This window comes from Conger conger, chromosome 6 (genome assembly GCF_963514075.1).
Source record: "Conger conger chromosome 6, fConCon1.1, whole genome shotgun sequence".
Classification (NCBI taxonomy): domain Eukaryota; kingdom Metazoa; phylum Chordata; class Actinopteri; order Anguilliformes; family Congridae; genus Conger; species Conger conger.
In genome coordinates, this window is record NC_083765.1 from 16,673,954 (window position 1) to 16,697,834 (window position 23,881).

Consider the following 23,881-nt stretch of genomic DNA (forward strand, 5'->3'; position numbering starts at 1 on the left):
CTGTGCCTTATCCCTGCAGGGCCTTCTCCCAGGCCCCCCCGGGGAACAAACATCAATATGACTAGTCAGCGAAGTGAGAGAACTGTGTTCTTGGCAGTGCCTCCAATTTATAATCACTCGACACAGGGAACGTGTCCAAAGCTGTTACGACCTCCTAATCTCTCCGATCTGGCAGTGTTCCAAACGATGGATCTGGCAGAGGCGAGCCCTGCCCTAAACTCCCACCTGGGGAGGCCTGTGTCCTTATGTCCCCTGTATCAACATCTCCCCCATCCAGACCGTATCGTACCCTTTATGCTATGGCCAGTCATATGCTAATATGAGTAAATATGTGTTATTCAAGCCAACCTGCATGGTTTACACATTAAATTAGCTATTTATTTATGTATAGATTATACATTACTGTGGCTTAATTATTCTTCCTTGGTCAAGGGTCCAATGACAAGTATTCAATCCTGCAATCATTTGTTTCATATAAAGCTGGCTTTTAACCAATAAAACAGGAATACGTCATAAAACAGATATATCTCCCCAAATACAACTGATGAAACTGATGAAAAGTAAACATTTGAACTTATTTAAATGTCAAATGAGCAGATTGTTTAAATGATGTTACTTCTGACTTTGCATAATAACACAAACAGTAGGTTTACATGCACTTTCTCATTTGTTGCAGCTTTTCTTGTTTTGAAAATGTTTTGCAAATATTTGCTGTGATCAGAGGAGGGCAAAAATAAAATATCTGAAAGCATATTTTTGTTTACCTAACTGGAAGCTGCATGGCTTTCACAGATGGGCTAAAACAGGCAACACAGAGGTGATACCCTGCAGTGCGCACACAAAAATGACTTTTCTTCAACTATTATAAGCTATATAAACTAAAAGATTTTGCACTCAATAAAAATGCAAAGCACTGTTTTTTATCTTGTTTATCTTAGGCCATTGGTACAAGCAATATACATTGAAATTAATACATTGATTAAGACTTGACACTGAACATTGTCAACACGTCACGTGTGTAGTACATCCATTTATTCTACTCCTTCTGCCAATGTGCTGTACCATGCTGTTCTATGATAAAACACATTACATTATATGTATATTCTTCTACAAGTATAAACACATGCTTCTGTCAGAGCAATGTTCTCAGCTTGGGAGAATGCACACTCTTCTTACTCCTTGCTTTCATATGAGTATGCTGATTATTTCATAACAAATGACCATGCCCAACCCCTTTAGCATAAATCCTGACTCCAACATGACTCATGGACATTAAAAGCTGAGAGTAGTATTATACTAATTGTTTGGGTTCTGCTATACGACATATTTACTTGAACTGTTTGATGAGTGAGTTCTACTGTAAATCATTCTGGCAGGATTCCAAGAGCACGTTTTTCTATGCCATCCTTTGCTTTTCCTGACACTTTCGTTGTCCTTTTAATTAAATTAGTAAATAATGCACAATTTGTTTTGTTGTCTATTGTATGTACTCTGTGTGTTGGCTATCATCTTTACATTGCTTCACAACATTGGTTGACACCGACAGAGTCAGAATAGCATGCACCAAGTTTGCCTACAGTACAGGCTTTGTCACATTATTCCCCGGTGCTGTTTGTGCAGTGCAGGTAAGAGCTTTTATGTGCTTGCTTCGTGAGCACTGCTGAACAATTTTACAACTATTTCACAAACCATAGATCAACAGCAAGTTTTTTTTACCTTTGTCTGATATGTAAGATAAAAATATATATTATAAATATTTGTGACAGTTATTCAAAAGAGTTGTCAATCACCAGTATAGCTGGCCATCTAGAAGATAATGAGTGCTGTCAAGACATTGAATCATAAAATGGAAAAACTAGCAGCCACTTGCTATGAAATTAGTCATAATGGACTAGAATTCTTTGGAATAAGTCTGCTTGAAGTCAAACATAATGCATAATGATTGTGAAACAGGTAACAATTATGGCCTTTAAAAACCTGTCAGAAAAGACAATAAATTAAGCTATGTCATAGCTTATGCTATTTTTTACTTTGTTGTATACTCTGTTGATGTGTTCTATTCCTTAGCCATATTTCAGTAAGCAGTTAGCTTTCCATTGTGCCATTAATACAAACCTGTCCAGAATAAAATGATCAATGATGTGACTTTTTGCAAAAATGAAACATATCTCCTGGCTGCCTTTTACAGCATGTATTTAAGTTTTAAGGGAGGCCATTCATAACACCTGTATGTCAGCGATGAATTATAGACTGCTGAAAGCTATTATCAACCCTAATGGACTTCTCTTTGTGCCTGAACATGTGTGATCTATTTTTTTTTATTATTAATTCACTAGTTTCTTTGTCTCTTGAGTTCAGTTCCCTTTGTAGACAACCTTTCCCAACATCTTTAAAATGTAATCTAAGAATCAATGAAAAAGTAAAAGATGATCATTTACAAAAGAAGAATGTGAATGACTGTCCGTGCAGAACAAATAAAATGTGCAATTGTCTGTGCCATCTGTTGACTCAACAAGTCAGCTGATAGCATGTCTGTGATGTCAGCTGACTTGACCTGCTCCTTTATCCAGAAGGAATAGTTATGCCATTTATTTCATCATGTAAAAATATGTGTAGCTTTTTCAAATGTTTGCATTCAAAGATGTATCACTCAAATCTCAGATAATACCTATCCACCGCTCATCTTATTTCAGACTGTGATAGTATTTTCATGAATACTTTAAAACTTTAAACAGTGTATTGACAGTATTGATGTATGCTTTCTTAATTCTCCAGTAGACTAAATAAATAAAAAAGTTGGCTGTCAAAAGAAAACAAGACATTCTGAAGTACCGTATACCACAACTTGCACACACACAACCACAAACTGCAAACACAAATCATATGACTTCTGTTGTTGACAGACTGGAGGCCTTGCGTTCCTCAAATCAAGTGACTCATGCTTCAAACACCCAGATAAAATCATGAGAGTAAGATAAATAAAGCTTACCCGATAGTAGTCAGTGCTGTAGATATCTCTAGACATTCCAAAGTCTCCAATCTTCACCAGCAGGCCGTTGCCCACTAGGCAGTTGCGTGTAGCCAAGTCACGATGAACAAAGTGCTGGGATGCCAGGTACATCATCCCAGAGGCAATCTGTGTGGCGATCTGCAGCATCTGGGACAGACCCAGCTCCCCACTGGTCTGCAGTGGCTGGCCATCCACCAGGATCAAGGCGTCAGGGCCATGAGCTCTATGAGGGGGCAGAGGACACCACCCAATCACAACACATGCATTGCATCTTGGTCCTGTGGCATAGTTGGATTTACATTTTTTTTTCCCTTGGGAAGGTGGCGAATCCTTCTCCACATACTTTTCCTAGGAACATTTTTTACAGTTGCACAACATATAATGTGACTGTTTACCAGGGCTAATATTTGAATACACATGTCACGCTGTTACTATGCCATTGCCATGTGTGCAATTATTTAAATTGACCTATTCTGTTTTAAGTGTGTACAGTGTGTGTGTGTGTGTGTGTGTGTGTGCATATTTCTGTGCATAATATGCTGTATGTGTGTGTTCTAAGCGAGGGGTTTGCTTTATGAGACCAGGATGTTTGTCTTTGTATACTCTAAGTTATATTCTGTGGCAACACTGAGACAAATTCCCAGCAAATAAGTTGATATGGTAATGAAGTATTATAATTTGAATAATTGAAAAGTAGAATGACATAATATGTACTTTGAACTGCATTACAGAAATATTACATCCTTTGTCAAATAATTTCTTGTTTTCTAAAAGTGGTTCCCAAGAAATGCCAAGAAAATTGTAGTTAGTGATTATCGAAAAAGGCATTTGATTATAGCGAATGGCCCTCCTTGTTTCTGGAGAGTTGAAATTCTCTCACTGATTGCACAAGAGGCTTCAGAAATGGCTCTTGGCTGTGATCTAAAAGTGGACATACTTGCCTTTCTCAACCAGCAAGCTGGCTTCACTGATACCTTGGCCCACACTCTCCTACCTTCCATCAGTATGTTCTGGGTGAAACCATCAAATGGTATTAAGCAGAAAGGACCTATTTGATTGCCAAGTACACTCTCCTGGCTCCATTTTAACAGAGGTCTTATGTTACCATAAGATTAATTGGTAGCTCTGACCAACATTATTAATTTTTGGATGTCAATGCAGAGAGACTAATGATAACTTGCAGTCTTTTATCAGTATATTTCTTCATTTCATCAGCAAAATATTTTTATTCAGGTTGAGTTAGAGACTTAGATCTTTAAATATTATGTCAAAGATGAAATTACTTAGCAATAATGTTTTTTGTGTAATTAATCATAACTGAAGAGTTCTATTCTTTCATTAATTCATTGTGGTGGCTAAAAAAGTTCTAAAATGTTCTTCCACTCATGGTTGCTTAACAACATGATATTAAGCCAGGCGCTGCCATTTAGCAAATTTCCTCTTTGGCTTACCGTGTTCAGTTAATTGATAATTGTTAACAACACACCAACTAAATACAGATTACCTGTGAGTCTGGCTATCTCCGTCAACAGTACCTGAGGAATTTGTTGAGGTCTCCATGCTTCATGTACTCAAACACCATGATGAGTGGGTCTCCATCAACACAAACCCCATAGAACTTCACAATGTGCTCATGCTGCAGGTTGGTCAGCAGCTCTGCCTCTCTCTGGAAGTCCTTTCTGGCTGCCAGAGTTGGATCTTTCAGGGTCTGCAAAAACAGCAAGAAACGATTCATTACCTAGCAGAGGAAGGAATGTGGCCTCTACTGGAGAAAGCATCCCACGTTTCAGACAAAAGAGGAATAACATCATGGAGCCATACTCTGTATATTGGATTGTGGCAAATGGTCAAAAACCAGATAAGAAAAGCAAGGGATGAATATAAATGGATACTTATTTTAGCTGTCCTCGTATACTCTACCATCTGCCACAGAGCAGGGTGATTGCAATATTCTGATGCATACAAAAACTAAATTACTTTATCAAAGATAGAATAAATTGAAGGCCCTGAATTTGAGATGTTCTTGCGATTTTTCCCTCTGAATTGGAATACATACGGGCTGAAGAAATAAGAAATATTCCAAATGGAATGTCACAATGACCCGCCAAATGCCTTTGCTTCACAGCAGCAAGCCGCCGCGTAATTTATTTTAACCAAGCTCTCATAGAAAGTTTGACATTTCATTATGGACTGAAGACACAGGGAACCGCTCTAGTCACCTCATCACTCTGTTTGCTGACTTATTTTCCTTGAATTACGGCACCATTATCGGAGTGCTTACCTCATGGAAGTAAATACTGCTTTGCATTTTCTCAGTTGAGATGGACATGGAATTACAGTTTCCCCAAAACCACTGAAACCAAACAATATAATGACCTTCCTCTCCACTACATTATGGACAGTTATAGCTGGTACTTTCTCATGGGAAATGCAATGCAAAGTAGATATTTACCCTTTCATTTTAACTGTTTATTACAGTACTTTTTTTTCTTCTCTTTTATTCATTATGTGAAATACACATGTGAATGCAAAATGGCCACAGTTGCCTGCAATTACGAAATCAAACTCCGTGAACTCAGTGCAGGCAGTGTCATATTCAGGCAAAGCGTTATCTTTCAATTAATAGGTTTAAATTACAATGCCATTTGTTTCAGTGTGTTAACTCTGTAAAACATTAGCTGATGTTCTGAAGGTCAATGCGATTTTGAGTCGGAGTAAGTTAAATGCATGTAATGGGGTGTGAAATAATAGTAAGTGAACACAATGCTGCCTTAGAAATATTAGAGTGTATGGGAAATCAAAGAATGGGCTCTCAGTCCTGTCACTGAGAACTTCATTTTGGGAGGGGTTGGGGGTACGCTTCGCAGAAGAAGCAGAGCTGAGAGACAGAATAGTGCTACATTCCTCACTGTTTTAAAACAAAACAAGGCAACAGACATTGCAAAACAGGACATGACAAAGGCTACACAATTATATGTATGGGGTTCATCTATACAGCACAAAACAAGGGAAATGCTTGACTTTCTATCCCAGAAAACTTCCAGGTGCCATGAGAAGTACACCCTAATCCCAAGACTCTGCCCCAGGAGTACGACACTGGCCCGGGACTGTCTCTTGATTACTTTATAATTGAGTTTTAGCGACACATGGTACAATTTAATTTTAATTAGAAATCCCTAGATGACTTTATATTGCACGTTGAGGGATATTTAGATGGATAGTGGCTCCAGCACACAGATGGCAAGGCGCTCGTCCCTATCTGGGGTGGTTTATAGTCCCGCGTTGTTTCAAACCATGTCCTCCTGGCCCCCCCTGTGCAGAACATACAGGCCCATCAGCAACAAAAATGTTTTAAAAAAAAACATTGTTGGGTATCGGAATTGTTGAACTGCACTCTCACTCGCTTTTCTGAAATGAACTGAATCTGTATTGTAGAGAAAATAATGAAGAAAAAAAAGATCGATAGCATCCCACCGTGTCTTAATCTGTCTTTATGAACTCCTCTATATTGTGCGGGAGGACATCCTCCGCAGTGATCTAACATGCCTTTCACACACGAGGGAGGCTGTACATGCAGAATCCACCCGTGGGCTTAGTGCCCCTGTTCCAGGCCATCATCACTAACATCATTCCACAGATGTGGGACTTGATGAGGAGTGATGGGAAGGGACAAGTGCGGTGATAAATGTGCCACAACGCCCCAACCCACTTCCCCCTCGCCCCTCACCCAGCTGCAAATATTTATTGCTGCCATTATCTGCGCTCTTCTTTCTGGGTGATTCCATTCCAGCAGCATCTCTCTTTCATTTGAGCCTTGTGATGACTGCTCACTACCAACAACATCTCAAGCCTCGAGCCCTGAGATGTGCACTTAGTAGTTACATTTGAAATAACAGCGATTATAAAGGATATTTCTGGGAAGGGCAACATAAAATATAAGGGATAATACATCCAGTACGACTGGTATAGCAGGACAGTATATCAGGGTGAAACTATTTGCATCCTTATACGCACACATATATTTTAATATTGCTCCTCTTTTTCCAAAATTGGATCAGCATAAACGGTACAAATTATTATTATAATATAATATAATATAATATAATTGTGTGTGACTCCCCTAGGAGGATAGAAGAGCAGGACACAGGGAGATATGAAAATTCTGGATGTGGAGAGAGAGCACGCCAACAAACGGGAAAAATAAAGTATTCAGCCGTCCCAGGGGGTTTCGGACTAAAAACAATAAACCAAAATAATAAATGCCAAGGAAATACATCGACTCAAGTGCAGCTTTCAGCTGGTTTGCATCTCAGCTCTCTCCTCTTCTACAGTTTTCCCGACGGCTGGACTGATTCGTAACGCCGTCCAAGTGTGTGCCTACTTAACGATTAGGCATGTTCCTCAGATTGCTGTCCTTCCTGCAAGCTGAGGCCTGCCACCTTTACCAGCCCCAGCCCCAGTTCCTCCTTTTAACCCCACCCCGTCCCCAGGCCCCGGTTTCCCTAAAGGCCATCCCCATCCCACCCGCCCCTTTAGCCCCATCAAAGCTAACAGCTAACTCTCCCCAGTTCCCTGTCTCAGGTCAGTCTTAACTCATACGACAAGTGTGAAAGGGAATACAATCCAGGTGTTTCTGGTTGCTACCGTCCCCTTGTGCACCAATGGCTGGTTCCACCAGAGGTGATTGATAGACTCACAGAGGTGGGCATTCAGTGTGTGCACAGGAAATGAAAGAGAGGTTCACAATGATTCTTCCTCCCCGTGTCCTCTTCGATAGACAGGTGATTCTACACAGGCTGGATGGCTGCACTAAGGGCCGCACTCAGTAGGAGGTCGCTTTCAGGAGCCCCATTATGAACTGCTCCGGCACCACTTGCTCCACGATGTTCTCAGGAGTGCGGCCCTCGGGATCTGCTGAGCGTAGGCGAAGAGCCGGCCGGCTGCCTGAAGTGAGAGTCTGTGCAGGCTATTCCAGTGGCCCGCCGGCTTCAGTCCCACCCGTTCCCAGATGGCAGCCCGGAGGGGGGCACAATTTTGCAAATGTTCACTTCTTCAGCAGCTCTGTCAGGACAGCTCGATCTGCAGCCTCTGCCAGCTGCTTCACCATCTGCAGCAGAGAAGAGGTTTCCCTCCTCGGAGTCCCAGGTTTCGGCACCAAAATGTCACTCTGTGTAACTCCCCTCGGAGGAAATGATTGTTATAATATATTATAATTGTTTGTGACTCCCCTGGGTGGACAGAAGTTCTGGACACAGGGCGATAAAAGAATGATGGACGTTGCCGGCCTTTCTTTGGGGTATGGAAAGAGAGAGAGAGAGAGATAGAGAGAGAGAGCACGCCAACAAAAGGCAAAAACATGGCCAAAAAAATAATAAACTAAAATAGTAAACTAAAATAGTAAACACAAAGGAAATAAGTTGTGTGCAGCTATTCAGCTAGTTTGTGTCTCGGCTCTCTCCTCTCCAGTGGTTTTCCCATCTCAGCCACCTAATGTGGAAAGAAGCATGCTTTTACCTCCTAGACCGATCTGTAACGCCATCCGGGCGTGTTCTTTGGATTGCCCTGCTTCCTTCCCACAAACCAAGCACCGCTGTCACAATAATATAATATAATATAATTCACCTAAATATCGCATATGGATAGCTGCCTGATTGATTTGAAGAAGTAACTGTAATAACTGCAGCATTCTGTGGTGTAATATAAAGCATACAAAATGCCATCAAGTTGTATAATTCTGAACATTACTGGACCAAAAAAAAAGCATATTTACAAAATGCATGCCCTTTATGCAATGTCTGGCTCCACGTCCTAGAAGCTATTTCTTGTTACCAAGTGAAAATGAAAAAAAAAGTAACACAGTTGTTTATGTGCCACTGCTCTGTCTGCCACCTCTGAGGGTTAACAGGATTAAATGAAAATGTCAATGTGACACAAAAAGTGTTGAGTCTAAAGACAAATACCAACATATTGCAAATAAGGACCAGAATTAGCTTCCACAAATTCAGAGATAAGTATAAGTTTCTAGAAAACTTTAAACTTTAACAAGTGACTAGAGGTCATATAAAAATTAAATATTGCTTTGTGATTGTTTTTCTCATGTTGACTAGACATTTTCAGATAGTGGCAAAAAATACAAATATGAAGTCACTTAATAGGAGGCCTCTTGTCTTGGAAATTGTTCCAGACTGATTCAGCTGGCCGTAATTTAGCCATTTGTTGGTAGTCCATTGCCAGAGCTCTTTACACCACTGTACAAGAGTGCTTTGTGCCCTGCAACCTGCTTCCTGCTCCTTGTCTGCTCATTACGAGTATGCACGAGTATGCACGTCCAACCATAGTTGGCCTTTATGATGATGTTTTTTTCCTCTCAATTCTTGACCAACATCACCATAGAGACTGTTCCTTGTGAAATGTCAACCAGTAGAGCTGTATTCATCACTGAAGCTGCCGTTACTGAATACGCTATACAATTATTTTAATGTATCGCTGAAATTTCGATTGAGAAATGGGTTAAAAATAAATTACCTGACAAGACATCACAGGCGTATGTCATGTAACATTGTAAAATTTGGAAAAGCAAGACAATATTGGTTTTGCATAAACAGATTTGTTTATGATTAACTGTTGCTGAGCAATAGCTACCTAGCAGGCGACCGTCTCTACAACAACGGACAGGCTCGCAGCACAACAACGTGATTTACTCAGGGGCCCCATGGGAGAGAAGGTCCTTCAGCTTAATATCTGAGAGAATGACTAAACAGAGGGCTTGTAATGGGTATGTTGCTAGTGGAAAATTGTTAAGAGGCCAGAAAAGCTTCAGGGCAGATAAGCTGTTGTGATTGTTCAGTGCTTGTGCTTACTTCAGTTTCACAGGAGCAACTGACCAGAGATAGACATTAAAAGGGTCACAACCTCAAAACAAAATGTCCCAGGCTCACAAGTAATGTTACCGTTCCGCACTGGCACACTGCTGAATATCACATTTGTATTCCTAATGGTCCCGTCATTGGTGGATTTTAGTAGCCTTTGATTTTGGGGGAAAAAAAGACCCACACATTGCACAATTGCCATGGGTGGTTAATTTGAAGGCCAGAAGTGCCCTGAATCATAAGCTGAATGTTTGCACCCACTCCAGTGAAAACAGCTTCCCCTGTGCGCTCCAAGAAAGTTCTTCTGCACCAGCTTCTTGCTGCCATGGGCATGTCAAGGACTTATCTCAGTGTTTCCAAGAGAGTATTGCTGCACCAGCCACTCACTGCCTTAGAAACTGTGTTGAGTCATGCAGACCATCCAGGGAATGACAACTTGCTTGCATGTTCTGAGGAGTTCACACCCACTCAATGACCAAACATGAAATTTTTGTTCTCATCTCAAGCTCATCTGAGGAATTTCACCACTGAGACAACAAAGGTTGAGTTTTGCCATCTTAAAGCTGATGAGCTTTAAGAGCAATCATGTACTGATTATCCTAAGTAATTAAACACACCAACTCTAGCAATTATTCATTGGTATCAAATATGGCAACAATTTGTAATAATACTTATTTTACCGACTAATGCACTGTATTTGGTTTGGAATTAATGGTATTCTATTGGATATCTGCCAGGTATGAAACTAATATTAAAACACTGACCAATAGTTATACTGTATATTATACAAGTACTAACATGCTAAAGCACATCATATTCATAACCTGTCGATTGGCCAAGGCTCTTCCAAGCAGACTACTTTGCAAGTTATTTCTTTTTTCCATCACCAATGTGCTTAATTCCAAGTGTACTGACTTTGTTATTAAATGCGTTTGATGTATTATGATTTATTAAAATGAACCATTAAATGTTGACATGATAAATGAAGTTGGTGTTTATAAAAATACACACAATTATCATGAAAGCAAAGTATTAATTTTCAGTTTAGTTATTTTCTTTTTTGGAGGGTTCTGTTTCTTTCCTTTCAGTTTAAGAGGTTGCTGTATTTTATTACATTGTTGCAATTTCATAAATTCACAACTGCACTCAACCACACTACTGTATGAGACTGTAAAAAGAACAGTGCAATACAAATGAAAAAACACATCATTGACATCATTATAAAAGCAGAAGCCAGCATCTCTTTGTGAAAAGCATTTCAGAGGAGGCTGCTCTTTTGGCGGCGGCTGGTTTGTAAGAAAAGTGACCCCAGCTACACCACTGGAGGAAAAACAAGCAGTAGCATGGGATTCAATTAACAGGATACTTCCATTTCTAGGTTCCATTAGACTTAAAGGTGTATAAATACTATATGCCCTGCATGGCCACTAAGGGAGTGGACAATGTCATACAATATACCTGTCAGCCATACAACTGGCTACCCTGAAAGCTCTACTGACTGGGAGAACTGAGGAGGTCCACCTGGCTTCTGCTGAATGAGTCATTCATCACAGTGATAAACCGGTTTCATTCTTGTCCTCTGATATGAGTATTGATTGTGACAAGTATTTACTGTAATTGTGTGCGAACCAGGGGTGATTAATGATGAATCACTGGACTGAATGTGATTTCCAGGATCTACTGCAATTTTTCCATTTACAGATCACTTCCAGCTCATTGTAGGGAAGAACATGTATTACTTCTTATCTCCAGTGGATATCCTTTAGCAAAGATTAGGTTGAACATAATAAAGACACCTTCGGTCATTAGTTTGTGATGTATAATCTTTCAGAATAAAATCCTTTTACCACATTGATCGTAAGTTCCAAATCCTTTGTGACTTTGGGCTTGCAAGATGCATACTGGTTTCCACTGCCTTTAAGGATCAAGTTTAACATTGCCCAGACAGCCGTCCCTGTGTCAGAGAAGTGTAACTAGATATCAGGTTGGGGCCATAATGGAAAGATCATCTCTTACCTTGACAGCTACCAGCATCTTGTCCTTGGTGGGGCTGAGGTTATAGCACTCTGCCAGGAACACCTTCCCAAAGGCCCCCTCTCCCAGCTCCCTCTTCAGAACGATGTCTCGCCGCTTTATATGTTGCACATCTACAGACAAGGACGAAAGGCTCGTTGTGAAGCACATCGTTTTTTCACTCCAAAGGGCTTCAATCACACATTGTAAAGAGACTAGCTCTGCTGCTGCCCTCGTTCAACACGCTGGGTCACTAACAAGACATATTCCCTGCAGGAAGGGCAAACTATGACCGCTTGCCTGGGGAATGTCAGGTCAGATGAAACACTTACGCTGTCATTAACAAGGCCTACCTTTCCAACCAGCATGGCAGACATGAGCTGACAAAGATACCGGGCCCATCTATATGAGACACATGGCAAAGGTTCGCACAGATCTGCTATTTACTAAATTAATCCTAGAATGCAACATATTGAATACCCCTAGAATGCCAATGTCGCCCCGCGTGTTATTTGTATACCTAGTCACAGACTCCTACGCAAAGTCTTCTATAGCCAACTACTGCACATCTTTTATACATAGCATTTGGACCCATGGTGTGCATTCTAGAGTGAAGAGCTTTGTCAATAAACAAAAAAAGTCTAATTTTACTATGTTTTACAAACGGAATTAATCAGCTGTGTAAAGGGACAGAAAAAGTCAATAATCTCTGTACATTCCACCTTTTAAAATTCCTGAAACTTCTCTATTGGGGGAGAATGATTTCCTTATGGCCAATCAGGGTGGCATTTAGTATTTACTCAGAATGCTAAAAAGAAGTCTGTGGGTGAGATCGGATTGAAACAAATACAGTTTTCTACACTTTGGAAAACCGTATTTGGCCATCTGTAAATCCACTACATGGCACCCATCAGCATGAAAAGCTGCAAAACAGCAGCAACAGGGACAGCCTTTAAGAATCACCTCCGATTATTTTAACAAGGATTACCAAGAGCTCATTATTTTTAGAGGTCGCTAAAGAAGAACAGAAAAAAGACAAGCATAAACTAAAAAAAACTAAAAAATATATATGATATTCAGATCCCTTTTTCAGCTCTCTATATTTAGAGTGCCCTACCTGTTATCCATTATTCAAGGTGAAGCAAGTGGAGTTATGCTGTAATCAGTTAGGGAGTCAGTGCGCTGCCCCCCTCAGCCGTGCTCTATTCAGGCTCCCCTGCTCTATCAAGCCCAGCTCTTTCAATGCCTTCTGAAGAACGCCGGAGTCATGTATAATGCAAAAGCACAAAGGGAGGCATGTGACTGCAGACACAGATATGGAGCTTTGGAGAAAAAAAGGCAGGGAGAATAGTGCCAAAAAATACATTTTAATGTTTTGTTGTTTGGCACACTTTGTTTTAATTACTGGAAATCGCAAAACAATAATGTTCATTTATTCAATATAGTGATCTCATTTGCTCATTTCATCAACAGGTCTTGAAATTATTATTTTTTAACGAGATGGGAGGTGTACTGTGTTGCCAGGTTTGCGTGCGAGGGTGGCTGTGGCTCTGCGTGTGAACGTTCATGAGCGGTGTGGACTGAGGTCAGGAACAGTGGAGGCAGATGGAGTCACTGACTCAGCAGGTCCCCTCGGTCCCTAACTAGACTGCAGTTTATCCCATTCCATCAACTCAGTTCTCATGATATTCCCATAAACTCAAATAATGCAATTACAGTAAGAACAGGGGGAGAATTAGCCTCCTTTTTGCATGTTGGTGTGGCGTTCATCAAGTGAGATCATTTCCATGAATAAATCTAAAATCAGGACTTTTCTCTACTCAGAGACAGGGATAAATAATAGATAGCACCCTTTCAGAACAGAGCCTATCAGGTGCCTCAGATGAATTGATGTTGCAGAAGCAAAGACAAACAGAAAGGTTGTCAAGCCGAGGAAAGGTCAGATAAGAGACTAGATGGATGAAGGACATAAACCACACAGCCAATGATTACGGCAGACATTTCTACAGATTTATGGGTAGACCCCTCTAGCAGGGCATTTGTGCGCGTGCACACACACACGCACAAACACACACACACATTTACATATTTACAATTACAGCTAATTGTACAGTACATATCCATTTTAGTGTTTTTGTTCATCTCTGCCTTCTTGGAATAAATGTATCTATTTATGGATCAATTTATCTGGAAACGTAGTTTCAAAATGTAGTTTAGTCCCTCAATCACACTTGTTGAGGCAAGAAATGTCTGTCACTTGTAGTAAAAAACGTGAAGAAGAACAGGCAATACACAAGAATCCCATGACAAAGTGGCAGAAGAAAAATGGCCATGCAACGAGGAGCAGGTGATTAGATGGATGGACACTGGCTGATAGTGGGGCCTTGACTGTGAAAACAGGATCCACATTGTATCTGGCTTTGTATAAAATGAGGAACATGCTCATATCAGCCTCCTATTGGAAAAGGTGGCATGGCTTGCTGTGTCTATAACCGAAGGGGAAAACAAGGGCAGCTATTCATAACTACTGTTGGACTTTGAATGTTGAAAAACACAGCCCTGTAAACAAACATGACACTCACACAACCCTAAATTAGTAATGAGTCTTAAAGCCAGTGCACTGGTGTGTGAAAAAGGGCTTTCATTGTGTCTTTAAAGGCATGAGACAGAACGGCGTTCGCACTTCAGGGACAAATGCTGTGTGCTTGTGCAGACACTCGTCAGGCATGCCTAATGGGGAGCACAGAGAGTCAACAGAGGTCACCTCTATGCCACATCCAAGGTTATGCCAATACGGTTACAGTATATCCCTGCTCATGCCAGTATTCCTGTGGCAAACATGGTTTATCAACCTCCTAAAGTATACATATATGCTTACTCATGAAAACATACCATCTCACTGTAAAAAAGATTAACAAAGACTGTAAACACTAAACATCAAAATAGTATCATTATGGCTTATAAATCTTCTAGAAAAGGAAGTTACCTGATGGCAGGTGAAAACAATGCCCAGTAGTGTTTTACCCTTTTAAGTAATTTCATTGCTGTTTTAATATTTTTTTAAACTGATACTGTTTTTATTCATCAATTGTTCAATTATTTTTTATAATTCAGTCATCAATTCAGGAAAATTTTACACAATTGCAAAACGTATGAAAGAAAAGCAAAAAAAACCCAAAACAAACAATCACTTGATTTGTCTGAAACCTAATATAAAATAAAGGACATCTAAAACATTAAACCTGTCCTTTAATTAATTTATTGTTTTAACACTGAGGTAATTGAAAACACAATTTGCATATATTTCATCTAACACTATCTGCTTCATAACAGACCGAAAATGTAGAGCTGATGAAACAAGGTTAGCTTCCAAAATGCAATGACCATTATGCAAATGTACTGTAATTGCATGTCCTTAATGAATTAAACCCAACACAAATTGCATGCATATATATTAACTGTTTATGTTAAAAATAATTGGGTCATGGAATATATTTTTCAAAATTGTTTTCATTTACTCCATCACATCCAGGCAGGCAGTTCTTCAGAAGATCACTTCTTCATCTTATATTGTGTCAAATAAAATACGTGCCTGGAAATGTTATGAAAATAAATAGATTTAATCCTGTGAAAATCATAATTTTATCAAAGATTCTCAATGAAGCTTGGCTACACCTTTATCATTTGTGCTGTCTCTGTATTTTGTATCAGTAGTTTCACTGACAACCGGCACTCACTAGCTCCATCTCATTTACATTTACATTTTCCAGTACCAGGGGGAGGAATTTCATGATTGGACGTAGTAAGAGTTAAGTATATGTTATTAGTTACAACGTGGACCCAACTTGATTGGCTACAATGTGTAGCTCTCTCTGAAGTGGGACACAACTAAAACAGAAATTCTGAACTGTCTCGATGTCATGGAAGTGGCAGTCAATCAAACGTTCATCGCACAAGGCATTCCAGCTGGTGTAGTGATTTTAGTTTTGTTTAGTTATGGTTAGGGGGGAGGAAAAAAAACACAATACTGCACAGCTTCTACTTCTGATTGTGATTTACAATTCCAGTTTAAAAAAGGCCAAAGTAATCATTTAAGCTCTTGATATAATTCACTGTTTGCCTATAGAGTCTGCACTCCTTGTTTCCAAGTCCTATATTTGCTGCTGATTGAAATGGAAATCACAAAAACCAGCAGAGCCAGCAGCCCAACAGGCCTGGAGTTTAAGACCCCTGGTCTATATATACTTTCTAAACTGCCGGGGTCATGTAGCACCATAGCAATATTTTAGTCATAATATGTTGGTATTGATTATACAAGAAGAAAATGTATTTGAAATTAGCATGGGTATAGTCAGCATTTGTGTTTCTTTTGCAGGTGCATGTACATGTGCATATGCATGTGTGTGTTTATGTGTCTGCGTGTGTGCGCGTGTGTGTATGTGTGTGTGTGTGTGAGTGCGTGCATGTGTGTATGTTTTGGGGGGGTACCTGAGGTACTTCAATAACTACCTCTTCATTGACAATTTAACACCTGGCTACAGAAGTTATTGTTATCATTATTCATTGTGGAACATTAGCTGAGGGCCCAGCGAGGGGAGCCCGACCTTCCGTCAGTGACGTGTCGGCCAGCTCTCCGTGAAGCTCTTAAATATCTCATTTATATTCACTTATTCTGTCATTAAGTGGTCCGCTGGTCCAGCTCGTCCTATCTCCACCCCTCCGAGCAAACTATTACCACTGCCTCTGCCGTCAGGAGGCAGGATGTGTTTCTTTAACCTTCAACTTCCCCTCTGCACACTTTCCCTTGCATTTCTGTGCCCTATTTACACAGTCTCTGCTCTGAGGACCCTGAGGATTAAAAGGCAATATCCAGGGGCTCACCATCATTCATTTAGCCTCGGCCAACCAAGCCCTCCACTGCCCTCGTGATTGTCCTGGCTGAGAAATAAATAAATAAAGAATGATGGGTTTCACACGTGCCATCTCTCCAATGTGTGTGTGTGTGTGTGTGTGAGAGAGAGAGCGAGAGAGAGTGCTTGTGTTTGAGTGTACATGCACATGTGTGAGTGTATGTGTGCGTGTGTGTACATGTGTGTGTGTGAGAGGGTGCGTGTACAAGCCTGTGTGTGTGTTTCTGTCCATGTGTGCATGTGTAGAGATGAAAGGAAGCAACCGGTGCAGTAGATGGTGAGTAGTCTATTTGTGTCTCCTCCTATTCACAGAAAGCACAGGGCTGCTATAAAGCCTCGACAAAACTCCCTACAGCAGACATGAGTAATGCTGCTGTGAAAGCACTTGCTGTAGCGCTCGCTCTACTCATTTCCATAAATATACTTCTTTTGTCTTCCTGACAGAGCTGCATGGATTAAACAAGCACAATTTTCTGTGCCTTTTTTACAGGCAGCATTATCCCATGTGCACGTTTTGAATATGCATCAAAACCAGGACCTGTATGAAGTCTCAATTTCATGCAATTTGCAATACATTAACTGATGTACGAGGCACAAAATAGGATCTTTGACAGAGACCAGTTTTAAGAAGTCATCCACTCAGTATGACCAGCAGACCTGTATTGTTTTTAGATAGTCATGTCTTTTGCATTGTGAAACAGGACAACAACCTTTGACCCTGAGCTCCTTGCAAATTCGCTGTGTCTACCCTTGCCTGAAGCATTTCTTTTTCCAAAATATTAAATTGGAAACTTCAAAATTAAAAGGAAAGTGCGGACAAAATGAGGGCCACACTGACTGAAGGCATGTCATCACTGTTAAATCAAAGAGTTATTCTTTATTTCAGGCTGGCACACTGTGACAAATCTTTAATGAAAACAGCAGGCTAAGTGATAGAACAAAGAACTGCATTAAAGAAATAATAGATTTTGCTTGATATTTATCTTATCATTTGGCTTGGGGGGGGGGGGGGGGGGGGGGAGTCCTTTGTCATCTTCTGTTATCTTACTAATAAGGGCTCACTTCACACAAAGTATACATTAGTTTGGAATGTAAAAGTGGCCTGATCACACAATGTGGTCTGACCAGTCATTCGTGTGCTGTGGCTGTTCAGATTTAGCAGAGTATTAACTATAAGTAACTATGTAAATGGGCACAGCCATAAAATATATGATAACATTTTGTAATGGCTTTTAAAAGCTTGTCTTACAGTACACGTACCTAATTGTTGTCGGGGCTACAGACAGAGCAGTGGAATGCTTGGACCTTGAGATATAAGCACTCTTGTAAACGCAAATGAGCCATAAACATGAATCAAATCTCCCTGCAAATGCTTACTACTTCCAGCCCAAAGTCAGCTGTGAGAGAATGCCTTCCAGGCTATGAAGACGGGGTCAGACAGTGTGCTTTCGGCCTTTGGCAAAAGTCCACATTCAGAGAGGGTGACCAGGATTTTGAACTCTTCAGCACAGTAAATGGATAAATTAGTTAAAGCACCATGGTCAAACATGAATAATTAAAGCACTTTTATTTTCCTGGACTTGAAGAAAAACCAAGGTGGACACGCAGCATTGATGCCGAATATAGATGACAGCAGTGAATGTGAGTGCAGAGACAGCACTGGGACAGGCTCTGAGCAGTTCTCCTGGCCCTAGGGGCTGCTACTGGGCAGACACGGGCTGAGGGAGAAGAGCAGAGACTTCATTATCTTATTTTATTGTTCTTCTCCAGCTTGCCACAAGCATTGCATGACCTAAAATTAATGTGAAATCACTACAAAAGAATACATTCCAAAGGATGTATAGATTTGGCGGGCATGCTTGCCACTTGACAGATGTGGAGATGCTTTTCTTACTCTGCAGGTCAATCGAGTCAGTGCCCTGATTACTGCAGAAGCCGCTCTCTGCAAGCAAACCCCATTTCTGGTGATTGCAGATCAGTTGGGGTAAAATGTGGTAATGAACCGCTGCTGATGCAAAGGAAATAACAGTAACACTTTACAATAAGCTCAGATGAATTGGCAGTAACTAATGTAGTTAATGTAGTTGTGAATTAATTATTTACAAATGCATTAGTTAAGCATGAAATTCACTTTTCATTCGTTCTAGTGTCTCTTAACTCCTAACTAATGTATTAGTTACATGAATATTTATACATTAGTAAACCATAGGATACACGTATAATTACTTGAGCATAAACCAATACGTTGCTCATTCGAATATGAATTGGCATGAACTAATTTAGGCCTAGTTGTGTTCATGATGTACAAATACATAAACAGCTTAATGTTTCAGTAGTTCTTAACAGTAATTAACAGCTACATTAGTTCATGCCAATTCATGTAACCTTATTGTAAAGTGTTACCAAAGTGTTTTTATCACTTCCTTGACAAAATAGCATTTTCACACACACCCCTTGCCTTCTCTCAGGGTAAGCCGAAGACAAGCAGCATTAACCAGCAGAAAACAAGGAAAGACACTTGTTAGTGTCTGAAGCTTTCAACTTATTTTATAAAAAATATGTATACTGCATATTGTTTGCTGTCAGAGCCAAGTGTGGATAAGCATAGTACATGCTATTTTCATACACACACATAAACACACACACACACACACACACACACACACACATGCACACACACATGCACACACACATACGCATAACCTCTGACTAAACTTAACAGGCTATTAAATTTAAGGGGAATGATTCATATTTTCATAGATTAATGTATCAGTATGTCCACAACTTCATTAGATACAGTTGAGCAATATTTGCTTTTTGGATTGCTGATTACTGGATCTTCACATTTGTATTTATTTTATCTTCTAAAATGTCAACCATGTTCAAAATCCCAGCAAGTACAGTGGGGCCCAAAAGTCTGAGACTACATTGAAAATCTGGGACTTTTCATGTAATCCTGGAAATAAGCAGAAAGTTGTAGGATTTGGGAAAAATTTAAACAAATGAAAGCTTTGCAAGAACTACTTGAAGACCAAAGAAGAGCAAGAGCAAGCTCCACCTGACCACCTGACCTCATCCTCATTGACCATTTATGGGGAAACTGACAAAAGCCAAGCATTCAGTAACATTACAAATTATTTTTGGAACATTGTCAAATAACGCTGGGACAACATGAATCATCAGGTTTTGAACAAATATGTCCGAGAGCACTTTGCGATTAAAGCAAAAGGGGACATACCATATACTAAGAAATTCTAAAAAATTTGGACCCCACTGTATGTGAAAGCAGACAGTGGTAGCGTGAGTAGTATTGGTCTGAATTATTTACTGCATGTTCAGGGGGCTGCCCTGTTCAATGAACTCTTTTTAAATTAGAGCACACCTTCAGACCTTGTAGCAGTACTGCAGCTCATTAAAATATCAATCGAGGGGCTTAACCAAACAAGCGATTGCACAGAGAATACTACTCTTCTGCTGTGTGCCTATGAGTCACTTATAAATGCTCCTGGCTATTCACATCTTTGATCTTTCTGAAAAACAATAAAAAAGAACAGCTGTTTAATGTTCTTTGAAAGAAAGTGTACTGTCACAATGGACAAAAAGTTCTCTCCTCGCTCGACTTATTGATTAGCTCTCCTGGAGAATGAAATAAATCACGGGCTACAGGATGGGCAAAGGCAGTAAAATAATTGCTTCCTGCTTTTACAACTTTTCGTCCTTATGAAGGTAAAATGGGGGCACGCCGCAAAGCAGTTCAGCTGCAGGCATTAAAACAATTATTTCAAAGATAAGGAGATATCTTGACATTATCTAAAAGCGTGAGACCTCTGTTCTGTGCAATCTAGCAAATCCGCCGTTATAAAGGATTGAAAGTACGATTATATCTCTGAACTAACTTCCCCTCTAATTTGTTTAATTTGTGGTATTTTATGAAAGCATATGTACAATAATCTATGCAGTTCTATCAGTGAAAATAGAGGTGTAAGGTATAGAAAATAATAATTATTATAATAATTATAATTATAATTATTATTATTACCATCATAATCACTACTATAATCTAACCCACACTGGAGTGTACAATATGCAAATACCCATCAGATAACTAGATCAGAATCAGGACTTTCTCGGCAAGAGTTAGTGCCCTAAAGGACCCCTCGTTCCTGCACCCTCAACCCCACCTGAACCCCCATTGCACACCCTACGTTTCCACGTGAAGTCCTCAGTTCCACCTCATTTGAATTCCAGGTGCGTGAAATGAAGGATTAGTTTAATACGAGGCCTCTGTCATTTATTTATTAGTTCCCGATCAGTTCCGCAGTGAACGGGCCTGATGGATTATAAATCGGCCGCTCCGCATTAAAAATTCATGTAATCCATAATGTATAACTGTAGTAATTTATTTATCAGTGCTAAATGTGATTTCTGTTCCTCTCATTGGGTACCCTCTTAAGCCGAGAGTGCTCTCAGCGGCCTGTGCCGTGCTGTGGGCGTGACTGTGTAGGCAGGTACGGGAGCCGAACACCACTCATCATTTAGCTAAATACGGCCAATGTGCTCCTGCCAAAAAGCGCTAACATGGGAGACTGCCAGCCACCGTTCGTCAGGCAGTTTGCATTCACATCACGCGCACTTTGTCTGTGCTGCGTGACAAATGTAGCAGCGCTGCCATTCATTCACATGCTTCCTCATAGCCAGCAGGCATTACTTGACTTTGTATTGGTCAGACGGAAGAATGGATAGCGGCTTTGTTTGCCCGTGGTCCCCGTCATCTTTCATCTGTCTTCTCCTGAGCACTTAGTGGAAATCTGAACAATTAGCTTCTACGCAATCTTGTCTTTACCATACCTAGAACAGGGGTCCTGGGAGCTGGAGAAACAGGGATCTGTGGGATCCGTGCGAGCTGGCACAAACTGTTTTGGCCGGAACAAGACATGGGTATAAAATTAGGTCTGGAGTCTGCCACCGCATTTTATCAGCAAAGGGACAGACTGTACCCCGGGGCCTGGACCATGAAAGCGTAGCTGAAGTATTATGATACTATGGGCCAGATCCACTAAAGGACATTATGAGCAGCGTTAATGTCAAAAGCCTGCAACAAGTAATTTAGCTTCTAATTATGCATACTGTTTGAAACTGGCAATTAAACACTTGTTCTAATGCGGTGGGGAAAATGCTATGCATCTACAGTATAGCCGTTATACTTGTGCAATCACATACTGTATGCAGTTACATTTGAGCCATAGAGCATAAAGAAATATGGACAAAGACACTGTGATGTCACCCCCTGACCTTCCTGTGAAAAGATTTTTGAAGCTTTGCTGGTAAAATTTTTGTGCTGCTATGTTGTACAAATTGGAGCTACAGACAGCACAGTAGGGAAAGGGCTGAGGCTGGGTCTGGGCTGGGGGGAGGTCCAGGCACTGTGCGATTGGGCCTATTTTGTCAAATGTACTAAAGCCAATGAGAGCAGTCTCTCTCTCTCTCTCTCTCTCTCTCTCTCTCTCTCTCACACACACACACACACACACACACACACACACTATATACAGTGCAGTATTTGGACAGTGACACCTTTTTGTTGCCAGACCTGCACTAGAGCCACTTCAGTTCCTGCTTGTTGCTGGAGGGTTTTGGCTTCAGTCTTGTCTTCAGGATGTGAAACATATGTTCAATTGAATTCAGGATGGGCGTTTGACTTGGCCAGTCAACAACATTCCACTTTTTTGGCCCTAAAGTATGTTTAGGGTCATTGACTTTGGTTCGCTGAATTTGATTGAATTTGGTTGGAGATCTAAACACTGCCTTTCTGTAGAGTGAAGCACTGTCCATTGTGTTATGATGAATTTGGTAGGATATCTGAACAGATAATTTGTTATAATTGATCATTTTAATTTATTTCAGATTTTTCCTGTTTTCTCCCAATGTAGTAGCCAATTGTACCCTATCTATTCCAATTGCCTGTGTGTTAGCTAGGGATACACCACCAACAACCAATCCCTCGGCGGTCCGGATGGATCAGCTGATCCTGAGAATTACACGCCTTCTCCAAGCCGCATCGTCCCGCCCGTGACTGTGATTCCGGGGCGCCCGGGGTGCTGTTGTATGCGCCGATCCCACTAACCCCCCTTGTTGAGTCCTCTCCCCACCCTCATAGAGGCGAGACAATTATGCCGCTCTATGTAACTCAGCATTGGCAGGACTGGGATGCGAACCCCGGTCCTCGGTGTGCAACTGTAACAAACTGATGCCCGCATAAAAGTTTGTTACTTCAGCCGTGTGTAACTGCGGCTCTAGATAAGATATTTCTGTACATTTAAGAATTCACCCTGCTGCTTCCTGTCTCATCACCAATGTACACAAGTCTTCAGTGGCAGCCATACATGCCCCAGCCATAGCACCCTGTTTCTCTTTCCATCACTCTGGTACAGGCTTTTACTCCTCTCATCTGCCCATAACACCAGAACTGAACAGGTTTTTTAATGTACTTTTTAACATACTAACGGGACCATTCTTTTCTTTAGGTTTACAAGTGGCTTACTTCCTGAAGGCATTAATCAGTTATCTATTATAGTGGTTTTCCGTGGTCTACCAGGTCGTATAGTATTACTGAGCTCACTAGTGTGTTCTTGCTTCCTAACAATATGCTTAGCAGTTGATTTTTACACAGCCAATGTTTTGGCTACATCTTTTAATGAATTATTCTGATTTTTCAGTCTCATAATGGCCTGTTGTTTGGCCATTATGTTGAGACAACAGCAACAAATACAAATGACACAACTAGAATTAACTCTAGAAATGTTTTCTTTGGCTAGTAAATTTCATAGCCCATTCTAACCCTAATTTCTAAGATGCAATTCAATTCATCCATATAAATCACAATCAGTGTATCCATCCAAGGCATTAATGCCAACGACAATGCCATTAACATTAATTGCTTGAGCACCATTTAGTGTCTTCAGACTTACCCTTCATAACCTATTACCCATAAAATGAAACAACAGTAATGATGGGGTGATCAGAGGATGAAGACAAAGTCTTAGATTAAGATAAATTGAGGAAATGTATTCCATAAATTA

At 40.5% G+C, this 23,881-nt stretch overlaps 1 protein-coding gene across 2 annotated transcripts in view; it reads right to left on the reverse strand.

Moving 5' to 3' along the window:
• Window positions 1-23,881, reverse strand: part of LOC133130617 (NT-3 growth factor receptor-like) — a 156,631-nt gene that overhangs the window by 9,469 nt on the left and 123,281 nt on the right. For both annotated transcript variants that reach the window (XM_061245313.1, XM_061245311.1), the window contains exons 12-14: window positions 11,896-12,026; window positions 4,546-4,718; window positions 2,990-3,233 (exon numbers count right to left, since the gene is read on the reverse strand). In XM_061245313.1, the coding sequence (XP_061101297.1) occupies window positions 2,990-3,233; window positions 4,546-4,718; window positions 11,896-12,026 (548 nt within the window). The remainder of the gene's footprint in view (window positions 1-2,989; window positions 3,234-4,545; window positions 4,719-11,895; window positions 12,027-23,881) is intronic.